Raw genomic sequence first — 26036 nt, 5'->3', positions numbered from 1 at the left:
GATCATAGCATTCACCTGGATTCACCAATACCCCGTTCAAAGGTACTTAAATATTTTGTCTTGCCCATTCAGTTTAGGACATGAATGGAAATAACAAGAGGATATCTGAGCAGATATTCAGATGGTGACAGGTTAGGGACATGAATTGCATTCAAAAGAGACATTCAGATGGTGTACTTAATTTAAAAAGGTGCTTTTTGGTATGAATCATCTGAGACCACTTACAAACAACTTAAAATGTGTGATATTTCCACCTCACCTCACCTCACCTCAGCTTTCACTTTCAGTATGAATAAACTGCTAGACCACCAGCCCCCTCTTGCTGTGTGTGGGGGGTTATGGGGGGGGGGGGGGTAAAGGTGGTTTATATAGAGAGGAGAAGCCTGCAGTCTCTCAACATCTAGATCTCTGCCAGTCCACCACCATGTACCTGCACCTCCTCATGCTCCTCCAACTCCTTTCCTCTGCTGGTGAGTTCATCTAATCTGTACATTATATATCTACAAAGAACCAGCTAGTAAAGAAGGTATAGCTGATTATTATCTACAAAGAACCAGGTAGTAAAGAAGGTATAGCTGATTATTATCTACAAAGAACCAGCTAGTAAAGAAGGTATAGCTGATTATTATCTACAAAGAACCAGCTAGTAAAGAAGGTATAGCTGATTATTATCTACAAAGAACCAGCTAGTAAAGAAGGTATAGCTGATTATTATCTACAAAGAACCAGCTAGTAAAGAAGGTATAGCTGATTATTATCTACAAAGAACCAGCTAGTAAAGAAGGTATAGCTGATTATTATCTACAAAGAACCAGCTAGTAAAGAAGGTACAGCTGATTATTCTCTACAAAGACCCAGCTAGTAAAGAAGGCATAGCTGGTTATTCAACACGATGTGCAATTATTGCCTTTTTATTTGGTCCTTAGTTTGCTTAACAATATGAGAGAGAACAGATGATAAGACAGACTTATAAGTGAAATAATTTCATATCAATTACTGCTTATTATCAGCTATGTGTCCTGACCTACAAGTGTTCCAGTAAACATCCTTATTTCTCCTCCTTCCAAGGGGCCTCTGAGAGTGGCATTGTGGGGGGTAAGGAAGCTAAGCCTCACTCCAGGCCCTATATGGTCTCTCTGCAGCACAGAGGAGACCATGTTTGTGGAGGAATGCTCATCCGGAAGGACTTTGTCCTGACTTCAGCACACTGCTTAAGAGAGTGAGTCAACAATGAATAGTAATGCATGTTGTTGCATCATGTTACATGTCTCTTGAGGGGCATCTTCGAGTAATAACTCAATGTTGACCGACTTGTTGTTTAACGTGACTCTTTGATTTGTTTTTAGTCAATTTCCTTTAACGGTGGTCCTTGGCGCTCACAACCTAACCAAAGAAGAGAAGAAGAGTCGGCAAGAGATTCAAGTGTCACTGTACCATCGCCACCCCTTACATCAGAATATAACTCAGTACAGTTACGACATCATGCTACTGAAGGTATGTCTCAGACATATTTCATTTCTCTTTTCTTTGTCAAGTGAGTCACTATTGGGTCTTTGTCAAGTGAAGCTTCTAGATATGATATTTACATGTACCTTACCCTCACTCCATCCACAACTACTACCTGTTTTTAAGTGGTTCATTATAATCTAATTCATAGATTGTTTTTATTTTACAGTTACAGACCAATGCTGTTCTGAACGAGTATGTGAAGGTCATTGGACTCCCCAATAAGGTTAAAAACATCCCAGCCAGAACCATGTGCTCTGTCGCTGGCTGGGGAAAGACTGAACCAGATAGAACATCTCGTGCTGCAAATGTTTTGATGGAAGTTGAAGTCACGATGCAGTTCAACTTTGAATGCCTAAATAAGTTGAGAGAATACTTTATAAGTAGCCAAATGATATGCACTGATGATGGACAGAAAGGCTTTTGTCAGGTAAATAATGTACATTTTGAATCAAATAATTTGACAAGTAGTGGTGTTAGTTGCAAAAGATGAGCTCTCCATTTCCTGTTCCAGAAGTATGTATAATACACTACGTACTTACTAATGTTGATGAGCTCTCCATTTCCTGTTCCAGCAGTATGTACGTACTAATGTTGTTTTTATGTGCTTTTCTTCCCAGGGAGATTCAGGTGGACCTGTTATTTGCAAGAACAAGAACGTGGCACAGGGTATTGTTGCTTTTTTTGGTAATTCACTGAAATGTGATGATCGTAAGTTACCCCGTGTGTACATGAATATTTCCTTCTTCAAGTCCTGGATTGAACAGGTGATTAAGGGATAGCTTAAAAATAAATAAACGTCAAGCATGCATAAGTAGATATATCATAAATGCATAACATGTTGTGTACGAATATACAGCTAACTGCCAAAACAGTGGAAACACTTGAGTAAATGAGGGATACAAATTAAGACACTTTATGTTGGTGATTCCTTTATTTTGGCAGTTACCTGTACATGTCTGCTTAATAATGCACATTGCATATTGTATGTTTCATAGAACAGGAATCAAAGAAAATGTCTCTAATCAGATTTTATTTTCTTTCAATTTTAAAACAGTTATTCAGATTGGTGTAGCTGTACAGTACTGGCATGTCCCACATTCTCTGGTTCTGTTGATAAATTACTGTTTTTACTACAATTAAATTAAAGTTTTTCTAAAGCCAAATGTCTGTGGATTTGAACCAGGATCTCTAGTGGCACAGCTATACTTCATTAGTGCCTTAGACCACTGCGCCACTCGGGAGACCTTGACATGTTGAATGCACCGAGCTGTCTGTTTGAACTACTTGCATACAGCTCAGACACCCATGCATACCCCACAATATACCAGAGGTCTCTTCACAGTCCCCAAGTCCTGAACAGACTATGGGAGGCGCACAGTACTACATAGAGCCATGAATACATGGAACTCTATTCTATCAAGTAACTCATGCCAGCAGTAAAATACAATTTAAAAAACAGATACATATAAACCTTATTGAACAGCGGGGACTGTGAAGCAACACAAACATAGGCACAGACACATGCATACAAACACACGACAACATACGCACTGTTAACACACTTACACATGGATTTTGTGTTGTAGATATGTGGTAGTGGAGTAGGGGCCTGAGGTCACACACTTAATATGTTGTGAAATCTGCTGTGAATGTATTTTAATGTTTAAAAATTGTATAACTGCCTTAATTTTGTTGGATCCCAGGAAGAGTTGCTGCTGCCTTGGCAGCAGCTAATGGGAATGAATAATAAATACAAATACACTGTCAATCCAGGGGTATACTTCATTAGACTGTAAATCCAGGGGTATACTTCATTAGACTGTAAATCCAGGGGTATACTACATTTGACTGTACATCCAGGGGATTACTTCATCAGACTTTTAAATCTAGGGGTAGACTTCATCAGACTAAATCCAAGGGTATTCTTCATTAGACTGTAAATCCAGGGGTATAATTAATTAGACTGTAAATATAGATGTATATTAAATTAGACAGAAAATCCAGGGGTATACGTCATTAGACTGTAAATCGACTGGTATTCTTCATTAGGCTCTAAATCCAGGGGTATAATTCATTAGACTGTAAATATAGGGGAATACATCATTAGACTGTAAATAGAGGGGTATACATCATTAGACTGTAAATATAGGGGTATACATCACTAGACTGTAAATATAGGGGTATACATCATTAGACTGAAAATATAGGGGTATATATCATTAGACTGTAAATCCAGGAGTATACATCATTAGACTGTAAATATAGGGGTATACATCATTAGACTGTAAATATAGGGGTATACATCATTAGACTGTAAATATAGGGGTATACTTCATTAGACTTTAAATCCAGGGGTAAATTGTAGACTTCATTAAACTTTGAATCCAGGGGTATAGCTCATTACACTGTAAATCCAGGGGTAGACTTCATTAGACTGTAAATCCAGGGGTATACATCATTAGACTGTAAATATAGGGGTATACATCATTAGACTGTAAATATAGGGGTATACATCATTAGACTGTAAATATAGGGGTATACATCATTAGACTGTAAATATAGGGGTATACATCATTAGACTGTAAATATAGGGGTATACATCATTAGACTGTAAATCCAGGAGTATACATCATTAGACTTTAAATCCAGGGGTAAATTGTAGACTTCATTAAACTTTGAATCCAGGGGTATAGCTCATTACACTGTAAATTCAGGGGTAGACTTCATTAGACTGTAAATATAGGGGTATACATCATTAGACTGTAAATATAGGGGTATACATCATTAGACTGTAAATATAGGGGTATACATCATTAGACTGTAAATCCAGGAGTATACATCATTAGACTGTAAATCGACTGGTATTCTTCATTAGGCTCTAAATCCAGGGGTATACTATTGACTTCATTAGACTGCAAATCCAGGGTATACTTAATTAGACTTTATGTCCGAGGGTAGACTTCATTAGACTGCAAATCCAGGGTATACTTCATTAGACTGTATATACGAGGGTAGACTTCATTAGACTGCAAATCCAGGGGTATACTTCATTAGACTGTAAATCCAGGGGTTCTGTTTTGCTACAGCCTGAATTCAAAATTGATTAGTCTTGTTTGTTGTCCCCCATCTGCACACAGTACCCCATAATGACAATGACACAGTGAAAACTATGTTTTTAGAAATGTTTGCACATTTATTGAAAATGAAATACAGAAATAAGTATTCACACCCCTGAGTCAATACTTTGTAGAAGCACCTTTGGTGGCCATTACAGCTTTGAATCTTTTGGGGTAAGTCTCTAAGAGCTTTGCACACCTGGATTGTGCTATATTTGCCATTTTTTTCTTTAAAGACTTCTTTAAGCTGTGTCAACTTGATTGTGGATCATTGCAAGACAGCCATTTTCAAGTCTTGCCATAGATTTTCAAGCTGATTTAAGTTAAAACTGTAACTCGGCCACTCAGGAACATTCAGTGTCATCTTGGTAAGCAACTCCAATATAGATTTGGCCTTGTGTTTTAGGTTATTGTTCTGGCGAAAGGTGAATTCATCTCCCAGTGTGTGTTGGAAAGCAGACCGAACCAGGTTTTCCTCTAGGATTTTGCTTATAGCTGTATTGCGTTTATTTTTATCCCAAAAAAACTGCTTAGTCCTTGCCGATTAGAGACATACCCATAACATGATGCAGCCACCACCATGCTTGAAAATATGAAGCATGGTACTCAGTGATGTGTTGAGTTGGATTTTCCCAAAACTTAATGCTTTGTATTCAGGACGTAAAATACATTTCTTTGCCACATTTTTAAAAAGTATTAAGTGCCTTGTTGCAAACAGGATGCATGTATTCTGTACAGGCTTCCTTCTTTTCACTCTGTCAATTAGCTTAGTATCGTGGAGTAACTACAATGTTGTTGACCCATCCTCAGTTTTCTCATATCACAACTATTAAACTCTGTAAATGTGATTTTCACCTCATGGTGAAATCTCTGAGCAGTTTCCTTCCTCTCCGGCAACTAAGGTAGGAAGAACGCCTGTATCTTTGTAGTGAGTGGGTGTATTGATACACCATCCAAAGCCTAATCAACAACTTCACCAGGCTCAAAGGGATATTTCACATCTTTCTTTCCTCTTTTATTTTTTTACACATCTACCAATCGGTGCCCTTCTTTTCGAGGCATCGAAAAAAATCCCTGGTCTTTGTGGTTGAATCTGTGCTTGAAATTGAGGGACCTTACAGATAATTGTATGTGTGGGGTACAGAGATGGGGTAGTCATTCAAAAATCATGTTAACCACTTTTATTGAACACAGAATGATTCCATGCAACTTATTATGTGATTTGTTAAGCACATTTTTACTCCTGAACATATTTAGGCTTGCCATGACGAAGGGGTTGAATACTCATTGATTCAAGACATATCAGCTCTACATTTTTTATTAATTTCTAAAATGTTCTACAAACAAAATTCCACTTGGACATTATGGGGTATTGTGAGTAGGCCAGTGACACAAAATTCAATCTATTTTAAATTCAGGCAGCAACACAACCAAATGACCATAGATGACAGTATGGACTTTTCCCCCTGTGTGTGTGTGTTTGTGTGTGTGTGTGTGTGTGTGTGTGTGTAAGTTTGTGTGGGTAATTGTGTGTGGCGTGTCCTCTTCTGTTCCACTTAAACCTGTCATACATGTCTACCTCTCACCTAGTAAGTGAGAAACCACCAACCACCTCTGTGCTTTTCCTGTTGTCGATCTGTGAACCTACACCTTCTCAGAAATAGACAGGACCTCAAACCCACAGAGCTCCACATGGTCTCTGTTGCTAGGCAATGCGTTCTCTGGAAACCACTGTCATGATTCAACTGGATTTGAACCCAAATGCAGACAACTACACCGAGCCAGAGAAGGTTTAACAGGTTTATTTACAAAGTTCAATTTGTCCAGGTTTCCAATAATAGGGGAAGAGCAAGTCCAGGTTTACAGGGAGGGTAACAGATCCAGGTTCCGAGCAGGAGTGGTACCGTAACGTCCTAGTGTCCATGGAGAGTCCAAAAGGAAGGTCCGGTAGTGGTAAGCAGGATGGTGGTGGCAGGAGTGAAGCGGAGGCAGGAGTCAGGTTCCAATAATATGGTAGTCTTGACTATGGTGGTCCTCTGTAGCTCAACTGGTAGAGCACGGCGCTTGTAACGCCAAGGTAGTGGGTTCGATCCCCGGGACCACCCATACACAAAAATGTATGCACGCATGACTGTAAGTCGCTTTGGATAAAAGCGTCTGCTAAATGGCATATTATTATTATTATTTATTATTATTACTATGATCTGACGATGAGTGGCAAGTTTGACCGGGTCTTAAAGGCTGAGGTGATTATGGTGAATGAGCTGCAGCTGGAACCCTGACTCCCGCACACCAGACTTCACTCCTGCAATCAAGGACAGACAGAGGGGAGGGGGAGACCAGAGAGAGCTACCTAGCAGCAGTAGGCCTAACAACCACTTAATTTATTTATTTATTTATTGACATTTGCTGGTCTTGCATGCTCTTTCTCACCTTCTCTCACCTCTCCTCTCTGTGTCTGTGGGTGTTGGTGTTTTCCTGTCCTGTTGTTGGGCCTGCAGTCTGAGGTACCACAACCTCAAACCAACTACATCCACCGTCTCAAACTGCTGGGCCAGACCTTCACCCTCAGGGTTCTACTGGTGGGCCAGACATTCACCCTCAGGGTTCTACTGGTGGGCCAGACATTCACCCTCAGGGTTCTACTGCCGGGCCAGAACTTCACCCTCAGGGTTCTACTGGTGGGCCAGACCTTCACCCTCAGGGTTCTACTGGTGGGCCAGACCTTCACCCTCAGGGTTCTACTGCCGGGCCAGACCTTCACCCTCAGGGTTCTACTGCTGGGCCAGACCTTCACCCTCAGGGTTCTACTGCTGGGCCAGACGGTCACCCTCAGGGTTCTACTGCTGGGCCAGACGGTCACCCTCAGGGTTCTACTGGTGGGCCAGACCTTCACCCTCAGGGTTCTACTGGTGGGCCAGACATTCACCCTCAGGGTTCTACTGCTGGGCCAGATCTTCACCCTCAGGGTTCTACTGGTGGGCCAGATCTTCACCCTCAGGGTTCTACTGCTGGGCCAGATATTCACCCTCAGGGTTCTACTGGTGGGCCAGACCTTCACCCTCCGGGTTCTACTGGTAGGCCAGATACTCACCCTCCGGGTTCTACTGGTAGGCCAGATACTCACCCTCAGGGTTCTACTGGTAGGCCAGATACTCACCCTCAGGGTTCTACTGGTAGGCCAGATACTCACCCTCAGGGTTCTACTGGTAGGCCAGATACTCACCCTCAGGGTTCTACTGGTGGGCCAGACCGTCACCCTCAGGGTTCTACTGGTGCTACTTGATGTGGTGAGTCTAGTTTACTTGTCTTCTTTTACCCCTCTTTTATTGATGAACTGAATTAGTCAGAAGCCATGATTACAGTATTAAAATGTACTTTAGTTGTTAAGTGATACAGATTATATTTCAGCTTGGCCTAATAGCCCTCTCTCCCCATCCTCCCTCTCTTCCTGGTGGTGTGTTGCAGAAAGACCCTGACCATTCACTGAAAGAGCTGGCTCATATCTGCATGATGGCTGACTGCATTCTCATCCAGGCCTGGAGGTAACGCTCTCATCCAGGAGGTAACGCTCTCATCCCGGAGGTAACGCTCTCATCCCGGAGGTAACGCTCTCATCCCGGAGGTAACGCTCTCATCCCGGAGGTAACGCTCTCATCCCGGAGGTAACGCTCTCATCCTGGAGGTAACACTCTCATCCTGGAGGTAACGCTCTCATCCTGGAGGTAACACTCTCGTCTTGGCATGGAGGTAGCACTCATCCTGGTGAAATACTACCTGTCTAAGGATTGAGCTGCTACAGGTCCATAGCTAACACAGTCATATTAATAATACCTGTCTAAGCTTCTACATGTCCATAGCTAACACAGTCATATTAATACTACCTGTCTAAGCTGCTACAGGTCCATAGCTAACACAGTCATATTAATACTACCTGTCTAAGGATTGAGCTGCTACAGGTCCATAGCTAACACAGTCATATTAATACTACCTGTCTAAGCTGCTACAGGTCCATAGCTAACACAGTCATATTAATACTACCTGTCTAAGGTCTGAGCTGCTACAGGTCCATAGCTAACACAGTCATATTAATACTACCTGTCTAAGGATTGAGCTGCTACAGGTCCATAGCTAACACAGTCATATTAATACTACCTGTCTAAGGATTGAGCTGCTACAGGTCCATAGCCAACACAGTCATATTAATACTACCTGTCTAAGGATTGAGCTGCTACAGGTCCATAGCTAACACAGTCATATTAATACTACCTGTCTAAGCTGCTACAGGTCCATAGCTAACACAGTCATATTAATACTACCTGTCTAAGGTCTGAGCTGCTACAGGTCCATAGCCAAAACAGTCATATTAATACTACCTGTCTAAGGTCTAAGCTGCTACAGGTCCATAGCTAACACAGTCATATTAATACTACCTGTCTAAGCTGCTACAGGTCCATAGCTAACACAGTCATATTAATACTACCTGTCTAAGGTCTGAGCTGCTACAGGTCCATAGCTAACACAGTCATATTAATACTACCTGTCTAAGCTGCTACAGGTCCATAGCTAACACAGTCATATTAATACTACCTGTCTAAGGTCTGAGCTGCTACAGGTCCATAGCTAACACAGTCATATTAATACTACCTGTCTAAGCTGCTACAGGTCCATAGCTAACACAGTCATATTAATACTACCTGTCTGAGCTGCTACAGGTCCATAGCTAACACAGTCATATTAATACTACCTGTCTAAGGTCTGAGCTGCTACAGGTCCATAGCCAACACAGTCATATTAATACTACCTGTCTAAGCTGCTACAGGTCCATAGCTAACACAGTCATATTAATACTACCTGTCTAAGGTCTGAGCTGCTACAGGTCCATAGCTAACACAGTCATATTAATACTACCTGTCTAAGGTCTGAGCTGCTACAGGGCCATAGCTAACACAGTCATATTAATACTACCTGTCTAAGGTCTGAGCTGCTACAGGTCCATAGCTAACACAGTCATATTAATACTACCTGTCTAAGCTGCTACAGGTCCATAGCTAACACAGTCATATTAATACTACCTGTCTAAGGTCTGAGCTGCTACAGGTCCATAGCTAACACAGTCATATTAATACTACCTGTCTGAGCTGCTACAGGTCCATAGCTAACACAGTCATATTAATACTACCTGTCTAAGGTCTGAGCTGCTACAGGTCCATAGCTAACACAGTCATATTAATACTACCTGTCTAAGGTCTGAGCTGCTACAGGTCCATAGCCAACACAGTCATATTAATACTACCTGTCTGAGCTGCTACAGGTCCATAGCTAACACAGTCATATTAATACTACCTGTCTAAGCTGCTACAGGTCCTTAGCTAACACAGTCATATTAATACTACCTGTCTAAGGTCTGAGCTGCTACAGGTCCATAGCTAACACAGTCATATTAATACTACCTGTCTAAGGTCTGAGCTGCTACAGGTCCATAGCTAACACAGTCATATTAATACTACCTGTCTAAGCTGCTACAGGTCCATAGCTAACACAGTCATATTAATACTACCTGTCTAAGGTCTGAGCTGCTACAGGTCCATAGCTAACACAGTCATATTAATACTACCTGTCTAAGGTCTGAGCTGCTACAGGTCCATAGCTAACACAGTCATATTAATACTACCTGTCTGAGCTGCTACAGGTCCATAGCTAACACAGTCATATTAATACTACCTGTCTAAGCTGCTACAGGTCCATAGCTAACACAGTCATATTAATACTACCTGTCTAAGGTCTGAGCTGCTACAGGTCCATAGCTAACACAGTCATATTAATACTACCTGTCTGAGCTGCTACAGGTCCATAGCTAACACAGTCATATTAATACTACCTGTCTAAGGTCTGAGCTGCTACAGGTCCATAGCTAACACAGTCATATTAATACTACCTGTCTAAGCTGCTACAGGTCCATAGCTAACACAGTCATATTAATACTACCTGTCTAAGGTCTGAGCTGCTACAGGTCCATAGCTAACACAGTCATATTAATACTACCTGTCTGAGCTGCTACAGGTCCATAGCTAACACAGTCATATTAATACTACCTGTCTAAGGTCTGAGCTGCTACAGGTCCATAGCTAACACAGTCATATTAATACTACCTGTCTAAGCTGCTACAGGTCCATAGCTAACACAGTCATATTAATACTACCTGTCTAAGGTCTGAGCTGCTACAGGTCCATAGCTAACACAGTCATATTAATACTACCTGTCTAAGGTCTGAGCTGCTACAGGTCCATAGCTAACACAGTCATATTAATACTACCTGTCTGAGCTGCTACAGGTCCATAGCTAACACAGTCATATTAATACTACCTGTCTAAGCTGCTACAGGTCCATAGCTAACACAGTCATATTAATACTACCTGTCTAAGGTCTGAGCTGCTACAGGTCCATAGCCAAAACAGTCATATTAATACTACCTGTCTAAGGTCTAAGCTGCTACAGGTCCATAGCTAACACAGTCATATTAATACTACCTGTCTAAGCTGCTACAGGTCCATAGCTAACACAGTCATATTAATACTACCTGTCTAAGGTCTGAGCTGCTACAGGTCCATAGCTAACACAGTCATATTAATACTACCTGTCTAAGCTGCTACAGGTCCATAGCTAACACAGTCATATTAATACTACCTGTCTAAGGTCTGAGCTGCTACAGGTCCATAGCTAACACAGTCATATTAATACTACCTGTCTAAGCTGCTACAGGTCCATAGCTAACACAGTCATATTAATACTACCTGTCTGAGCTGCTACAGGTCCATAGCTAACACAGTCATATTAATACTACCTGTCTAAGGTCTGAGCTGCTACAGGTCCATAGCTAACACAGTCATATTAATACTACCTGTCTGAGCTGCTACAGGTCCATAGCTAACACAGTCATATTAATACTACATGTCTAAGGTCTGAGCTGCTACAGGTCCATAGCCAACACAGTCATATTAATACTACCTGTCTAAGCTGCTACATGTCCATAGCTAACACAGTCATATTAATACTACCTGTCTAAGGTCTGAGCTGCTACAGGTCCATAGCTAACACAGTCATATTAATACTACCTGTCTAAGGTCTGAGCTGCTACAGGGCCATAGCTAACACAGTCATATTAATACTACCTGTCTAAGCTGCTACAGGTCCATAGCTAACACAGTCATATTAATACTACCTGTCTAAGGTCTGAGCTGCTACAGGTCCATAGCTAACACAGTCATATTAATACTACCTGTCTAAGCTGCTACAGGTCCATAGCTAACACAGTCATATTAATACTACCTGTCTGAGCTGCTACAGGTCCATAGCTAACACAGTCATATTAATACTACCTGTCTAAGGTCTGAGCTGCTACAGGTCCATAGCTAACACAGTCATATTAATACTACCTGTCTAAGGTCTGAGCTGCTACAGGTCCATAGCTAACACAGTCATATTAATACTACCTGTCTAAGGATTGAGCTGCTACAGGTCCATAGCTAACACAGTCATATTAATACTACCTGTCTGAGCTGCTACAGGTCCATAGCTAACACAGTCATATTAATACTACCTGTCTAAGGTCTGAGCTGCTACAGGTCCATAGCTAACACAGTCATATTAATACTACCTGTCTAAGGTCTGAGCTGCTACAGGTCCATAGCCAACACAGTCATATTAATACTACCTGTCTGAGCTGCTACAGGTCCATAGCTAACACAGTCATATTAATACTACCTGTCTAAGCTGCTACAGGTCCATAGCTAACACAGTCATATTAATACTACCTGTCTAAGGTCTGAGCTGCTACAGGTCCATAGCTAACACAGTCATATTAATACTACCTGTCTAAGCTGCTACAGGTCCATAGCTAACACAGTCATATTAATATTACCTGTCTAAGGTCTGAGCTGCTACAGGTCCATAGCTAACACAGTCATATTAATACTACCTGTCTAAGGTCTGAGCTGCTACAGGTCCATAGCTAACACAGTCATATTAATACTACCTGTCTGAGCTGCTACAGGTCCATAGCTAACACAGTCATATTAATACTACCTGTCTAAGCTGCTACAGGTCCATAGCTAACACAGTCATATTAATACTACCTGTCTAAGGTCTGAGCTGCTACAGGTCCATAGCTAACACAGTCATATTAATACTACCTGTCTGAGCTGCTACAGGTCCATAGCTAACACAGTCATATTAATACTACCTGTCTAAGGTCTGAGCTGCTACAGGTCCATAGCTAACACAGTCATATTAATACTACCTGTCTAAGCTGCTACAGGTCCATAGCTAACACAGTCATATTAATACTACCTGTCTAAGCTCTGAGCTGCTACAGGTCCATAGCTAACACAGTCATATTAATACTACCTGTCTAAGCTGCTACAGGTCCATAGCTAACACAGTCATATTAATACTACCTGTCTAAGGTCTGAGCTGCTACAGGTCCATAGCTAACACAGTCATATTAATACTACCTGTCTAAGGTCTGAGCTGCTACAGGTCCATAGCTAACACAGTCATATTAATACTACCTGTCTGAGCTGCTACAGGTCCATAGCTAACACAGTCATATTAATACTACCTGTCTAAGCTGCTACAGGTCCATAGCTAACACAGTCATATTAATACTACCTGTCTAAGGTCTGAGCTGCTACAGGTCCATAGCTAACACAGTCATATTAATACTACCTGTCTAAGGATTGAGCTGCTACAGGTCCATAGCTAACACAGTCATATTAATACTACCTGTCTAAGGTCTGAGCTGCTACAGGTCCATAGCCAACACATTCATATTAATACTACCTGTCTAAGGTCTGAGCTGCTACAGGTCCATAGCCAACACAGTCATATTAATACTACCTGTCTGAGCTGCTACAGGTCCATAGCTAACACAGTCATATTAATACTACCTGTCTAAGCTGCTACAGGTCCATAGCCAACACAGTCATATTAATACTACCTGTCTAAGGTCTGAGCTGCTACAGGTCCATAGCTAACACAGTCATATTAATACTACCTGTCTAAGCTGCTACAGGTCCATAGCTAACACAGTCATATTAATACTACCTGTCTGAGCTGCTACAGGTCCATAGCTAACACAGTCATATTAATACTACCTGTCTAAGCTGCTACAGGTCCATAGCTAACACAGTCATATTAATACTACCTGTCTAAGGTCTGAGCTGCTACAGGTCCATAGCTAACACAGTCATATTAATACTACCTGTCTAAGGTCTGAGCTGCTACAGGTCCATAGCTAACACAGTCATATTAATACTACCTGTCTAAGCTGCTACAGGTCCATAGCTAACACAGTCATATTAATACTACCTATCTGAGCTGCTACAGGTCCATAGCTAACACAGTCATATTAATACTACCTGTCTAAGCTGCTACAGGTCCATAGCTAACACAGTCATATTAATACTACCTGTCTAAGGTCTAAGCTACTACAGGTCCATAGCTAACACAGTCATATTAATACTACCTGTCTAAGGTCTGAGCTGCTACAGGTCCATAGCCAACACAGTCATATTAATACTACCTGTCTAAGCTGCTACAGGTCCATAGCTAACACAGTCATATTAATACTACCTGTCTAAGCTGCTACAGGTCCATAGCTAACACAGTCATATTAATACTACCTGTCTGAGCTGCTACAGGTCCATAGCTAACACAGTCATATTAATACTACCTGTCTAAGCTGCTACAGGTCCATAGCCAACACAGTCATATTAATACTACATGTCTAAGGTCTAAGCTGCTACAGGTCCATAGCTAACACAGTCATATTAATACTACCTGTCTAAGGTCTGAGCTGCTACAGGTCCATAGCCAACACGGTCATATTAATACTACCTGTTTGATCTGCTACAGGTCCATAGCCAACACAGTCATATTAATACTACCTGTCTGAGCTGCTACAGGTCCATAGCTAACACAGTCATATTAATACTACCTGTCTGAGCTGCTACAGGTCCATAGCTAACACAGTCATATTATTACTACCTGTCTAAGGTCTGAGCTGCTACAGGTCCATAGCTAACACAGTCATATTAATACTACCTGTCTAAGGTCTAAGCTGCTACAGGTCCATAGCTAACACAGTCATATTAATACTACCTGTCTAAGCTGCTACAGGTATATAGCTAACACAGTCATATTAATACTACCTGTCTGAGCTGCTACAGGTCCATAGCTAACACAGTCATATTAATACTACCTGTCTAAGGTCTGAGCTGCTACAGGTCCATAGCTAACACAGTCATATTAATACTACCTGTCTAAGGTCTGAGCTGCTACAGGTCCATAGCTAACACAGTCATATTAATACTACCTGTCTAAGGTCTGAGCTGCTACAGGTCCATAGCTAACACAGTCATATTAATACTACCTGTCTAAGGTCTGAGCTGCTACAGGTCCATAGCCAACACAGTCATATTAATACTACATGTCTAAGCTGCTACAGGTCCATAGCTAACACAGTCATATTAATACTACCTGTCTAAGGTCTGAGCTGCTACAGGTCCATAGCTAACACAGTCATATTAATACTACCTGTCTGAGCTGCTACAGGTCCATAGCTAACACAGTCATATTAATACTACCTGTCTAAGCTGCTACAGGTCTATAGCTAACACAGTCATATTAATACTACATGTCTAAGGTCTGAGCTGCTACAGGTCCATAGCCAACACAGTCATATTAATACTACCTGTCTAAGGTCTAAGCTGCTACAGGTCCATAGCTAACACAGTCATATTAATACTACCTGTCTAAGGTCTGAGCTGCTACAGGTCCATAGCCAACACAGTCATATTAATACTACCTGTCTAAGGTCTAAGCTGCTACAGGTCCATAGCTAACACAGTCATATTAATACTACCTGTCTAAGGTCTGAGCTGCTACAGGTCCATAGCTAACACAGTCATATTAATACTACCTGTCTGAGCTGCTACAGGTCCATAGCTAACACAGTCATATTAATACTACCTGTCTAAGCTGCTACAGGTCCATAGCTAACACAGTCATATTAATACTACCTGTCTAAGGTCTGAGCTGCTACAGGTCCATAGCTAACACAGTCATATTAATACTACCTGTCTAAGGTCTGAGCTGCTACAGGTCCATAGCTAACACAGTCATATTAATACTACCTGTCTAAGCTGCTACAGGTCCATAGCTAACACAGTCATATTAATACTACCTGTCTAAGGTCTGAGCTGCTACAGGTCCATAGCTAACACAGTCATATTAATACTACCTGTCTGAGCTGCTACAGGTCCATAGCTAACACAGTCATATTAATACTACCTGTCTGAGCTGCTACAGGTCCATAGCCAACACAGTCATATTAATACTACCTGTCTAAGGTCTGACCTGCTACAGGTCCATAGCTAACACAGTCATATTAATACTACCTGTCTAAGGTCTGAGCTGCTACAGGTCCATAGCTAACACAGTCATATTAATACTACCTGTCTAAGGTCTGAGCTGCTACAGGTCCATAGCCAACACAGTCATATTAATACTACCTGTCTAAGGTCTGAGCTGCTACAGGTCCATAGCCAACACAGTCATATTAATACTACCTGTCTGAGCTGCTACAGGTCCATAGCCAACACAGTCATATTAATACTACCTGTCTAAGCTGCTACAGGTCCATAGCTAACACAGTCATATTAATACTACCTGTCTAAGGTCTGAGCTGCTACAGGTCCATAGCTAACACAGTCATATTAATACTACCTGTCTAAGGTCTGAGCTGCTACAGGTCCATAGCTAACACAGTCATATTAATACTACCTGTCTAAGCTGCTACAGGTCCATAGCTAACACAGTCATATTAATACTACCTGTCTAAGGTCTGAGCTGCTACAGGTCCATAGCCAACACAGTCATATTAATACTACCTGTCTGAGCTGCTACAGGTCCATAGCTAACACAGTCATATTAATACTACCTGTCTAAGCTGCTACATTTCCATAGCTAACACAGTCATATTAATACTACCTGTCTAAGGTCTGAGCTGCTACAGGTCCATAGCTAACACAGTCATATTAATACTACCTGTCTAAGGTCTGAGCTGCTACAGGTCCATAGCCAACACAGTCATATTAATACTACCTGTCTAAGCTGCTACAGGTCCATAGCTAACACAGTCATATTAATACTTCCTGTCTAAGGTCTGAGCTGCTACAGGTCCATAGCTAACACAGTCATATTAATACTACCTGTCTAAGGTCTGAGCTGCTACAGGTCCATAGCTAACACAGTCATATTAATACTACCTGTCTAAGCTGCTACAGGTCCATAGCTAACACAGTCATATTAATACTACCTGTCTGAGCTGCTACAGGTCCATAGCTAACACAGTCATATTAATACTACCTGTCTGAGCTGCTACAGGTCCATAGCTAACACAGTCATATTAATACTACCTGTCTAAGGTCTGAGCTGCTACAGGTCCATAGCTAACACAGTCATATTAATACTACCTGTCTGAGCTGCTACAGGTCCATAGCTAACACAGTCATATTAATACTACCTGTCTAAGCTGCTACAGGTCCATAGCTAACACAGTCATATTAATACTACCTGTCTAAGGTCTGAGCTGCTACAGGTCTATAGCTAACACAGTCATATTAATACTACCTGTCTAAGGTCTGAGCTGCTACAGGTCCATAGCCAACACAGTCATATTAATACTACCTGTCTAAGCTGCTACAGGTCCATAGCTAACACAGTCATATTAATACTACCTGTCTAAGGTCTGAGCTGCTACAGGTCCATAGCTAACACAGTCATATTAATACTACCTGTCTGAGCTGCTACAGGTCCATAGCCAACACAGTCATATTAATACTACCTGTCTAAGGTCTGAGCTGCTACAGGTCCATAGCTAACACAGTCATATTAATACTACCTGTCTAAGCTGCTACAGGTCCATAGCTAACACAGTCATATTAATACTACCTGTCTAAGGTCTAAGCTGCTACAGGTCCATAGCTAACACAGTCATATTAATACTACCTGTCTAAGGTCTGAGCTGCTACAGGTCCATAGCTAACACAGTCATATTAATACTACCTGTCTAAGGTCTGAGCTGCTACAGGTCCATAGCTAACACAGTCATATTAATACTACCTGTCTGAGCTGCTACAGGTCCATAGCTAACACAGTCATATTAATACTACCTGTCTAAGGTCTGAGCTGCTACAGGTCCATAGCTAACACAGTCATATTAATACTACCTGTCTAAGGTCTGAGCTGCTACAGGTCCATAGCTAACACAGTCATATTAATACTACCTGTCTAAGCTGCTACAGGTCCATAGCTAACACAGTCATATTAATACTACCTGTCTAAGGTCTGAGCTGCTACAGGTCCATAGCCAACACAGTCATATTAATACTACCTGTCTATGCTGCTACAGGTCCATAGCTAACACAGTCATATTAATACTACCTGTCTAAGGTCTGAGCTGCTACAGGTCCATAGCTAACACAGTCATATTAATACTACCTGTCTAAGGTCTGAGCTGCTACAGGTCCATAGCTAACACAGTCATATTAATACTACCTGTCTGAGCTGCTACAGGTCCATAGCTAACACAGTCATATTAATACTACCTGTCTAAGGTCTGAGCTGCTACAGGTCCATAGCTAACACAGTCATATTAATACTACCTGTCTGAGCTGCTACAGGTCCATAGCTAACACAGTCATATTAATACTACCTGTCTAAGCTGCTACAGGTCCATAGCTAACACAGTCATATTAATACTACCTGTCTAAGCTGCTACAGGTCCATAGCTAACACAGTCATATTAATACTACCTGTCTGAGCTGCTACAGGTCCATAGCTAACACAGTCATATTAATACTACCTGTCTAAGGTCTGAGCTGCTACAGGTCCATAGCTAACACAGTCATATTAATACTACCTGTCTAAGGTCTGAGCTGCTACAGGTCCATAGCTAACACAGTCATATTAATACTAAATCACATATTTTATTGAGATTTGTGTTTATTGTTTTTAAAGCTGACTGCCTGACTCCCAACATTACCTATTATCGTTCACCATGATTGTTTCCAAACAATTAGAAAACATCATAACTCTAACAGTCACTTTTCCTTGGATTGGCTACTTGAATCTGAAAGGTGACTCGTGTGTTTTGTCTTTGCTTTGTCCTACAGGTCAGATGCCTCTATGTTGTGCTACACCAGTCCTTCCTCAAGTCCAGGAAAGAAGACAGCTGACCCACTGACAATCCTTACTCCTGGGCCTACTGTACTTTTGATCTACTGTACTATACTGTTGATCTACTGTACTATATTCTACTGTACTATATTCTACTGTACTATATTCTACTGTACTATATTCTACTGTACTGTTGATCTACTGTACTATATTCTACTGTACTATATTCTACTGTACTATATTCTACTGTACTGTTGATCTACTGTACTATATTCTACTGTACTGTTGATCTACTGTACTATATTCTACTGTACTGTTGACCTACTGTACTATATTCTACTGTACTATATTGTACTGTTGATCTACTGTACTATATTCTACTGTACTATATATTCTACTGTACTGTTGACCTACTGTACTATATTCTACTGTACTGTTGACCTACTGTACTATATGCTACTGTACTATATTCTACTGTACTATATTCTACTGTACTATATTCTACTGTACTGTTGACCTACTGTCCTGTTGACCTACTGTCCTGTTGACCTACTGTACTATATGCTACTGTACTGTTGACCTACTGTACTGTTGACCTACTGCACTATATTCTACTGTACTATATTGTACTGTTGATCTACTGTACTATATTCTACTGTACTATATTCTACTGTACTGTTGATCTACTGTACTATATTCTACTGTACTATATTCTACTGTACTATATTCTACTGTACTATACTGTTGATCTACTGTACTATATTCTACTGTACTATATTCTACTGTACTATATTCTACTGTACTATATTCTACTGTACTATATTCTACTGTACTGTTGATCTACTGTACTATATTCTACTGTACTGTTGACCTACTCTACTGTTGACCTACTGTACTATATTGTATTGTACTGTTGGCATATTGTTGAAAGCGGTCCACAGAGATGTTGACTCCAATGCTTCCCACAGTTGTGTCAAGTTGGCAGGATATCCTTTGAGTGGTGGACCATTCTTGATACACATGGGGAAACTGTTGAGCGTTTAAAAACCCAGCAGCGTTGCAGTTCTTGACACAAACCGGTGCACCCTCTGAATGGCACACACACACAATCCATGTCTCAATTGTCTCAAGGCTTAAAAACCCTTCTTTAACATGTCTCCTCCCCTTCATCTACAAAGATTGAAGTGGATTTAACAAGTGACATCAATAAGGGATCATGGTTTTCACTTGGATTCACCTGGTCAGTCTATGTCATGGAAAGTGTTCTTAATGTTTTGTATACTCATTGTATGTGTGTCGAAAAGCTAAATCAATGTTTGTAATAATTATAGTATAAATATGTGTTCTAAACTCATTGTCTAAAAAAAGTAGCTAGGTTATTGGTTCAATTTGATGTAAATAGAAAGATTTTAAAATGTCCTTCATCACTTACAATAAAACTTCAAATGTGTGATATTTCCATTCCAGCTCACCTCACCTCAGCTTTCACTTTCAGTATGAACAATCTGCTGGACCACCTGCCCCCTTTCACTGTGTGTTTGGGTATGGAGGGAGGGGTGTGGGAGGTGTGGGTATGGAGGGAGGGGTGTGGGAGGTGTGGGTATGGAGGGAGGGGTGTGGGAGGTGTGGGTATGGAGGGAGGGGTGTGGGAGGTGTGGGTATGGAGGGAGGGGTGTGGGAGGTGTGGGTATGGAGGGAGGGGTGTGGGAGTTGTGGGTATGGAGGGAGGGGTGTGGGAGGTGTGGGTATGGAGGGAGGGGTGTGGGAGGTGGGGGTATGGAGGGAGGGGTGTGGGAGGTGGGGGTATGGAGGGAGGGGTGTGGGGGGTGTGGGTATGGAGGGAGGGGTGTGGGAGGTGGGGGTATGGAGGGAGGGGTGTGGGGGGTGTGGGTATGGAGGGAGGGGTGTGGGAGGTGGGGGTATGGAGGGAGGGGTGTGGGAGGTGGGGGTATGGAGGGAGGGGTGTGGGAGGTGGGGGCATGGAGGGAGGGGTGTGGGAGGTGGGGGTATGGAGGGAGGGGTGTGGGAGGTGGGGGTATGGAGGGAGGGGTGTGGGGGGTGTGGGTATGGAGGGAGGGGTGTGGGAGGTGTGGGTATGGAGGGAGGGGTGTGGGAGGTGGGGGTATGGAGGGAGGGGTGTGGGGGGTGTGGGTATGGAGGGAGGGGTGTGGGGTTGTAAAGGAGGTAGGCCTATATATAGAGCTACAACACCTCACCTGATTGGTCGGAGGAAAAGGCCATAAGCTCACCTAATTGGTCAGAGGAAAAAGTCCTGCCCACACCAGAGCCATTGTGTGTTACAGCTGTGCAAACCCCCGATTTTACAACTACAAACCATTTTGGTGCAAGTTAGACGTTACATTTGTGTCAAAACAATTATGTAAAAAAATATATATAACAAGTGCTCAGTGAGGTAGTAAGCAAGGTTATTGGTTGAATTGTACAGTAAGATAATAATTTATAATGTTCCTAGTCTTGTTCCTGTTGAGATCCTGACAGGTTAGGGACATTAATTACATTCTAAAGAGACATACGGATGGTGTACTTTATTTTAAAAGGTGTTTTTTGGCATGAATCATATGACGCCACTTACAACCAACTTAAAATGTGTGATATTTCCACTCCATCTCACCTCACCTCAGCTTTCACTTTCAGTTTGAATAAACTGCTAGACCACCAGCCCCCTCTTGCTGTGTGTGGGGGGTTATGGGGTGGTGGGGTGGGGGTGGGCGGGGTGGGCGGGGTGTAAAGGTGGTTTATATAGAGAGGAGAAGCCTGCAGTCTCTCAACATCTAGATCTCTGCCAGTCCACCACCATGTACCTGCACCTCCTCATCCTCCTCCAACTCATTTCCTCTGCTGGTGAGTTCATCTATTCTGTACATTATATATCTACAAAGAACCAGCTAGTAAAGAAGGTATAGCTGATTATTCTCTACAAAGAACCAGGTAGTAAAGAAGGTACAGCTGATTATTCTCTAAAAGTAATCATTTGGTAGCAGACAGTAAATAAGGTAGCTATTTGTTAACCATATTGAACACAAATGATGTAGTTTTTTTGCTCCTTGTGTGTCCCAGAAGACAGTTAACAATTACATCGTATTTCTCCTCCTTCCAAGGGGCCTCTGAGAGTGGCATTGTGGGGGGTAAGGAAGCTAAGCCTCACTCCAGGCCCTATATGGTCTCTCTGCAGCACAGAGGACGCCATGTTTGTGGAGGAATGCTCATCCAGAAGGACTTTGTTCTGACTTCAGCACACTGCTTAAAAGAGTGAGTCAACAATGAATATTAATGCATTTTGTTGCATCATGTTACATGTCTCTTGAGGGGCATCTTTGAGTAATAACTCAATGTTGACCGACTCTTTGATTTGTTTTTAGTGTGTTTCCTTTAACGGTGGTCCTTGGAGCTCACAACCTAACCGAAGAAGAGAAGAAGAGTCGGCAAGAGATTCAAGTGTCACATCACCATCGCCACCCCTTGCACAGAGAATATAACCAGTTAAGTTATGACATCATGCTACTCCAGGTAAACTTCAAAACATATTTATTTACGGTACTTACTTAAGGTTAGCTTTAAATTGAGGGTTTAAGATATGGATTTGGATTACCTTCAAAACTGACATGGCTAGCATGTAGGGATCATTTGAAGGTTTAAATATTTTGATGTAACTGTAGTCATGATTTTTGTCTGATTTAGCTGTCTCATCTAATAATACTTATGTAGATAAATGACATCCAAAACTGAAATATCTGGAGTGGTTCACACAATCTAACCCATCTGTTTATTGTCTTCCACAGTTAAAGACTAAAGCAAAACTGAACAGGTATGTGAAGGTCACTAGACTCCCAACGAAGGAGGAAACAATCCCAGCAAACATCAAGTGCTCCGTAGCTGGTTGGGGCAAGACTAACTCGAACAACAATCATGGTTCAGACGTTTTGATGGAAGTGGCGGTGATGATGGAGGATAACTCTAAATGCAAGAGCGTGTGGCAGAAATACTTTGACAAAAGACAAATGATATGCACTCGTACTAACGGAGGGAAAGGATTTTGTCAGGTAACCAAATTGAATTGGGATCAAATGATTTCGAGTAATACTAGAAACAACACAGAGGACAACCCAGTAAAGGTTTTAGTTGATAAGAGAAGCAGTGTTTATTTCTGTGTAACATTACTGTGGCAAACTAAAATAGCCTTTGAAGTGTTCACTTGTTCTCCTTTGACAACCCCTCTTCTCTGTGTCTGTTCTCTAATTGCTGTTGTTTTGTTTTCCAGGGAGATTCAGGGGGACCTCTTATTTGCAACAACAAGGCACAGGGTATCGTTGCTTTTAACTATGCTGAGAGATGTGATGATTCCAGATATCCTCATGTGTACATGAAAATCCCTTTCTTCATGCCCTGGATTAAAGAGGTGTTGCACGGATATGGTGCCAACATGTCTTTAAACAAGCAGGGATGAATAACTAGGAAGTACATTGATTCTAGTGTACTAACATAACGGTATCTATTCCTGCATAAATACACCGCTCAAACTTGCCTGGATTGAGGACAAGTTTCTGATTTGTATCATTTTGTTCCCATTTAAAACACATTTTAACTGATTTTAACTGATTTTAACTGATTTTCTTGTTCAGATACCGTTAGTATATATATATTTTAGCAATTAGTAATTGGAAAATAAATTAAAAGGTGAAGCTGAACCTTTACTCTGTCATTGTTGTTAATGTTTTGGATAGTCCGTCTGGTCATACTACCAACAAACTATCTGTTGATAAGCAACTGGGTTGTGTTTAGAATAAGGGCTATGGTAAAGTTTAGCGTAAGTGACTCCCGTGTAGCTCAGTTGGTAGAGCATGGCGCTTGCAACGCCGGGGTTGTGGGTTTGATTCCCACGGGGAGCCAGTATGAAAAATGTATGCACTCACTAACTGTAAGTTGCTCTGGATAAGAGCGTCTGCTAAATGACTAAAAATGTGACTTAAAGTTAGTTGGAATGTTACTAGTAGGGGTGACCAACCCAATTTTGATACTTAAAAAAATGTGAGACCCCACCATGTAAAAAAAAAACAGTTACGTAATCAATTTACATTTTTACTTCGGGCTATGACAGTTTATTACGAATCAGTCTGACAGTGTTCTTGAAAAGTATTTCAATCTAAAAGACAGTATGGTTTGAAGAGACTGAAATGCATCAGAAGGTATTGGGAAGTTCAGAAGATCATCAGGTGTAGAAAATAACATCATTGACAATGTTGTTTTTCCCCTAGTCTGATTTAGTGCGTGGTCTTGTCCATTCGGTTTGAATGGCTTGTGGGCATTGTGTCACGATCGTCATAGGGAACAGACCAAGGCGCAGCGTGATGAACAAACATACTTTAATTAGTTAAAGTTTAAACATGAATACAAGAAACGACTCGTGACGTCCAACGGTATCAATGACCGAACACGGAACAAAAACCCACAAACACAAAAGGGAAAACAGACAGTTTAAATATGGCTCCCAATCAGAGACAACCAGCCAACAGCTGACACTCGTTGCCTCTGATTGGGAGTCACTAAGGCAAACATAGAAATCAACAAACTAGAACCCCCCAACATAGAAATACACACATAGAATGAACACACCCTGGCTCAACAAATAGAGTCCCAGAGCCAGGGTGTGACACATTGTAGTGGGAAACAGTACGTGTTCCTGAGTCTCTTATCTTTCAGTAATGGGTTCATAATATTCCGTAGCTTAAAACATTCAAAAGATAGACACATTTGTAGGAAGAAAACAGGAACTGCTCTGGTTCTATGAACCAAGCGAAAAAATGTTTCTTGCGACCCCATTTTCAAAGTCTTTATGCCAGCAGCATACCACCCTTAACTCTGAAGCTAAGCAGGGTTGGTCCTGGTCGTCCCTGGATGGGAGACCAGATGCTGCTGGAAGTGGTGTTGGAGGGCAAGTAGGAAGCAATATTTCCTCTGGTCTAAAGAAAGATCCCAATGCCCCAGGGCAGTGATTGGGGACATTGCCCTGTGTAGGGTGTCGTCTTTCGTATGGGAAGTTAAACGGGTGTCCTGACTCTCTGTGGTCACTAAAGATCCCATGGCGCTTATGGTAAGAGTAGGGGTGTTAACCCCGGTGTCCTGGCTAAATTCCCAATCTGGCCCTCATACCATCATGGCCAACTAATCATCCCCAGTTTCCAATTGGCTCATTCATCCACCCTCCTCTCCCCTGTAACTATTCCCAAGGTTGTTGCTGTAAATGAGAATGTGTTCTCAGTCAACTTAACTGGTTAAATAAAAAATAACATGGGGTTGCGACCCCTAGTTTGGGAAACCCTGCTGTAGAGCATCTACAGATGGACTATCCAAATAAAGTGTTAAAGGATGGGATGCACAAACAAAATATACAATCAATTTGATAATATAGCAAATATTTCACAGCTACATAAATTACATTGGTTTGAAGTCTAAAGCACATTATGCATTTTATAAATCTATTCCTACACAATTATCCTGTGCTTATTTGAACCACAATTTCCCAAAGCATAACAATAATGCTTTAGGCCTACTCTATTTAGGGAACTTGCGTTTTTGTTGAGTCGCAGTCAAAAACAACTTCCTGGTTGAGTGGGTTCGCCCATAGTATTAACGCGGTGAGAAAACGCTTCAACTTCAAAAGCTATGTGTCATGAATGTCTGTGGAATGCGGTAGGCCAGAGTCAAGCGCAGGACACAGAATGAAATGAAAATCTACTTTACTGAAATGTAAAGATACAAGCAAAACCTTCAAACACAGGGAGGCGCAAACCCGCTCACAAACGACACTCGTAACAAGTAACAAACACGCACAACACACAGCGGGAGGGAACAGGTTAAATAGGGAAGGACATAATACCATAATGGGGAACAGGGTGCACAACACTAGACAACAACCAGATGAACATAGAAACATAAAACATAGATCGGCAGCAGCTAGTACTCCGGTGACGACGAACGCCGCAGCCTGCCCGAACCAGAAGGAAGGAATCCGTGACACTATCACTGCACTGAGACCCAGTGAGAGGTTGCACAGAAGAAGGTTGAAACTACAGAGCCCTGCGGTGTTTCAGTTGTAGTGGAGGCTTTTGAAATTAAAGTGTTTCCTCTCTGGTGAAAACCTGTCATCTGGAG

General features: G+C 41.7%; 2 protein-coding genes across 2 annotated transcripts; both read left to right on the top strand.

Annotated features, from left to right (window-relative positions):
• Positions 1 to 401: 401 nt before the first annotated feature.
• LOC311119167 (granzyme B-like) lies at positions 402 to 2669 on the top strand. The gene is made up of 5 exons (XM_084193909.1): positions 402 to 470; positions 1069 to 1219; positions 1347 to 1494; positions 1676 to 1936; positions 2127 to 2669. The coding sequence occupies exons 1-5, from the start codon at positions 425 to 427 to the stop codon at positions 2286 to 2288; spliced, it is 768 nt and encodes a 255-aa protein (XP_084050035.1). The 5' UTR covers positions 402 to 424; the 3' UTR covers positions 2289 to 2669.
• A 19013-nt stretch (positions 2670 to 21682) lies between these two features.
• On the top strand, positions 21683 to 23331 carry LOC311119165 (granzyme B-like; the record flags this gene model as incomplete). The annotated part of the gene is made up of 5 exons (XM_084193908.1): positions 21683 to 21728; positions 21986 to 22136; positions 22247 to 22394; positions 22667 to 22927; positions 23146 to 23331. 5 exons carry the CDS (start codon positions 21683 to 21685, stop codon positions 23329 to 23331), a joined length of 792 nt encoding a protein of 263 aa, XP_084050034.1.
• Positions 23332 to 26036: the final 2705 nt, after the last annotated feature.

Source organism: Coregonus lavaretus (genome assembly GCF_964263955.1).
Source record: "Coregonus lavaretus genome assembly, contig: HAP1_SCAFFOLD_4689, whole genome shotgun sequence".
In the NCBI taxonomy this organism is placed as follows: Eukaryota; Metazoa; Chordata; class Actinopteri; order Salmoniformes; family Salmonidae; genus Coregonus; species Coregonus lavaretus.
Note: the sequence above shows the minus strand (reverse complement) of the source record. Positions and strands in the feature narration are given on the sequence as shown.

What these genes read in the sequence shown, in the direction of transcription:
- LOC311119167 (XM_084193909.1), top strand. Translation starts at nt 425, where the DNA reads ATGTACCTGCACCTCCTCATGCTCCTCCAACTCCTTTCCTCTGCTG. An exon ending in TCAGCACACTGCTTAAGAGA is followed by an intron (nt 1,220 to 1,346) that starts GTGAGTCAACAA and finishes ATTTGTTTTTAG; the next exon opens with TCAATTTCCTTTAACGGTGG. An exon ending in GACAGAAAGGCTTTTGTCAG is followed by an intron (nt 1,937 to 2,126) that starts GTAAATAATGTA and finishes TTTTCTTCCCAG; the next exon opens with GGAGATTCAGGTGGACCTGT.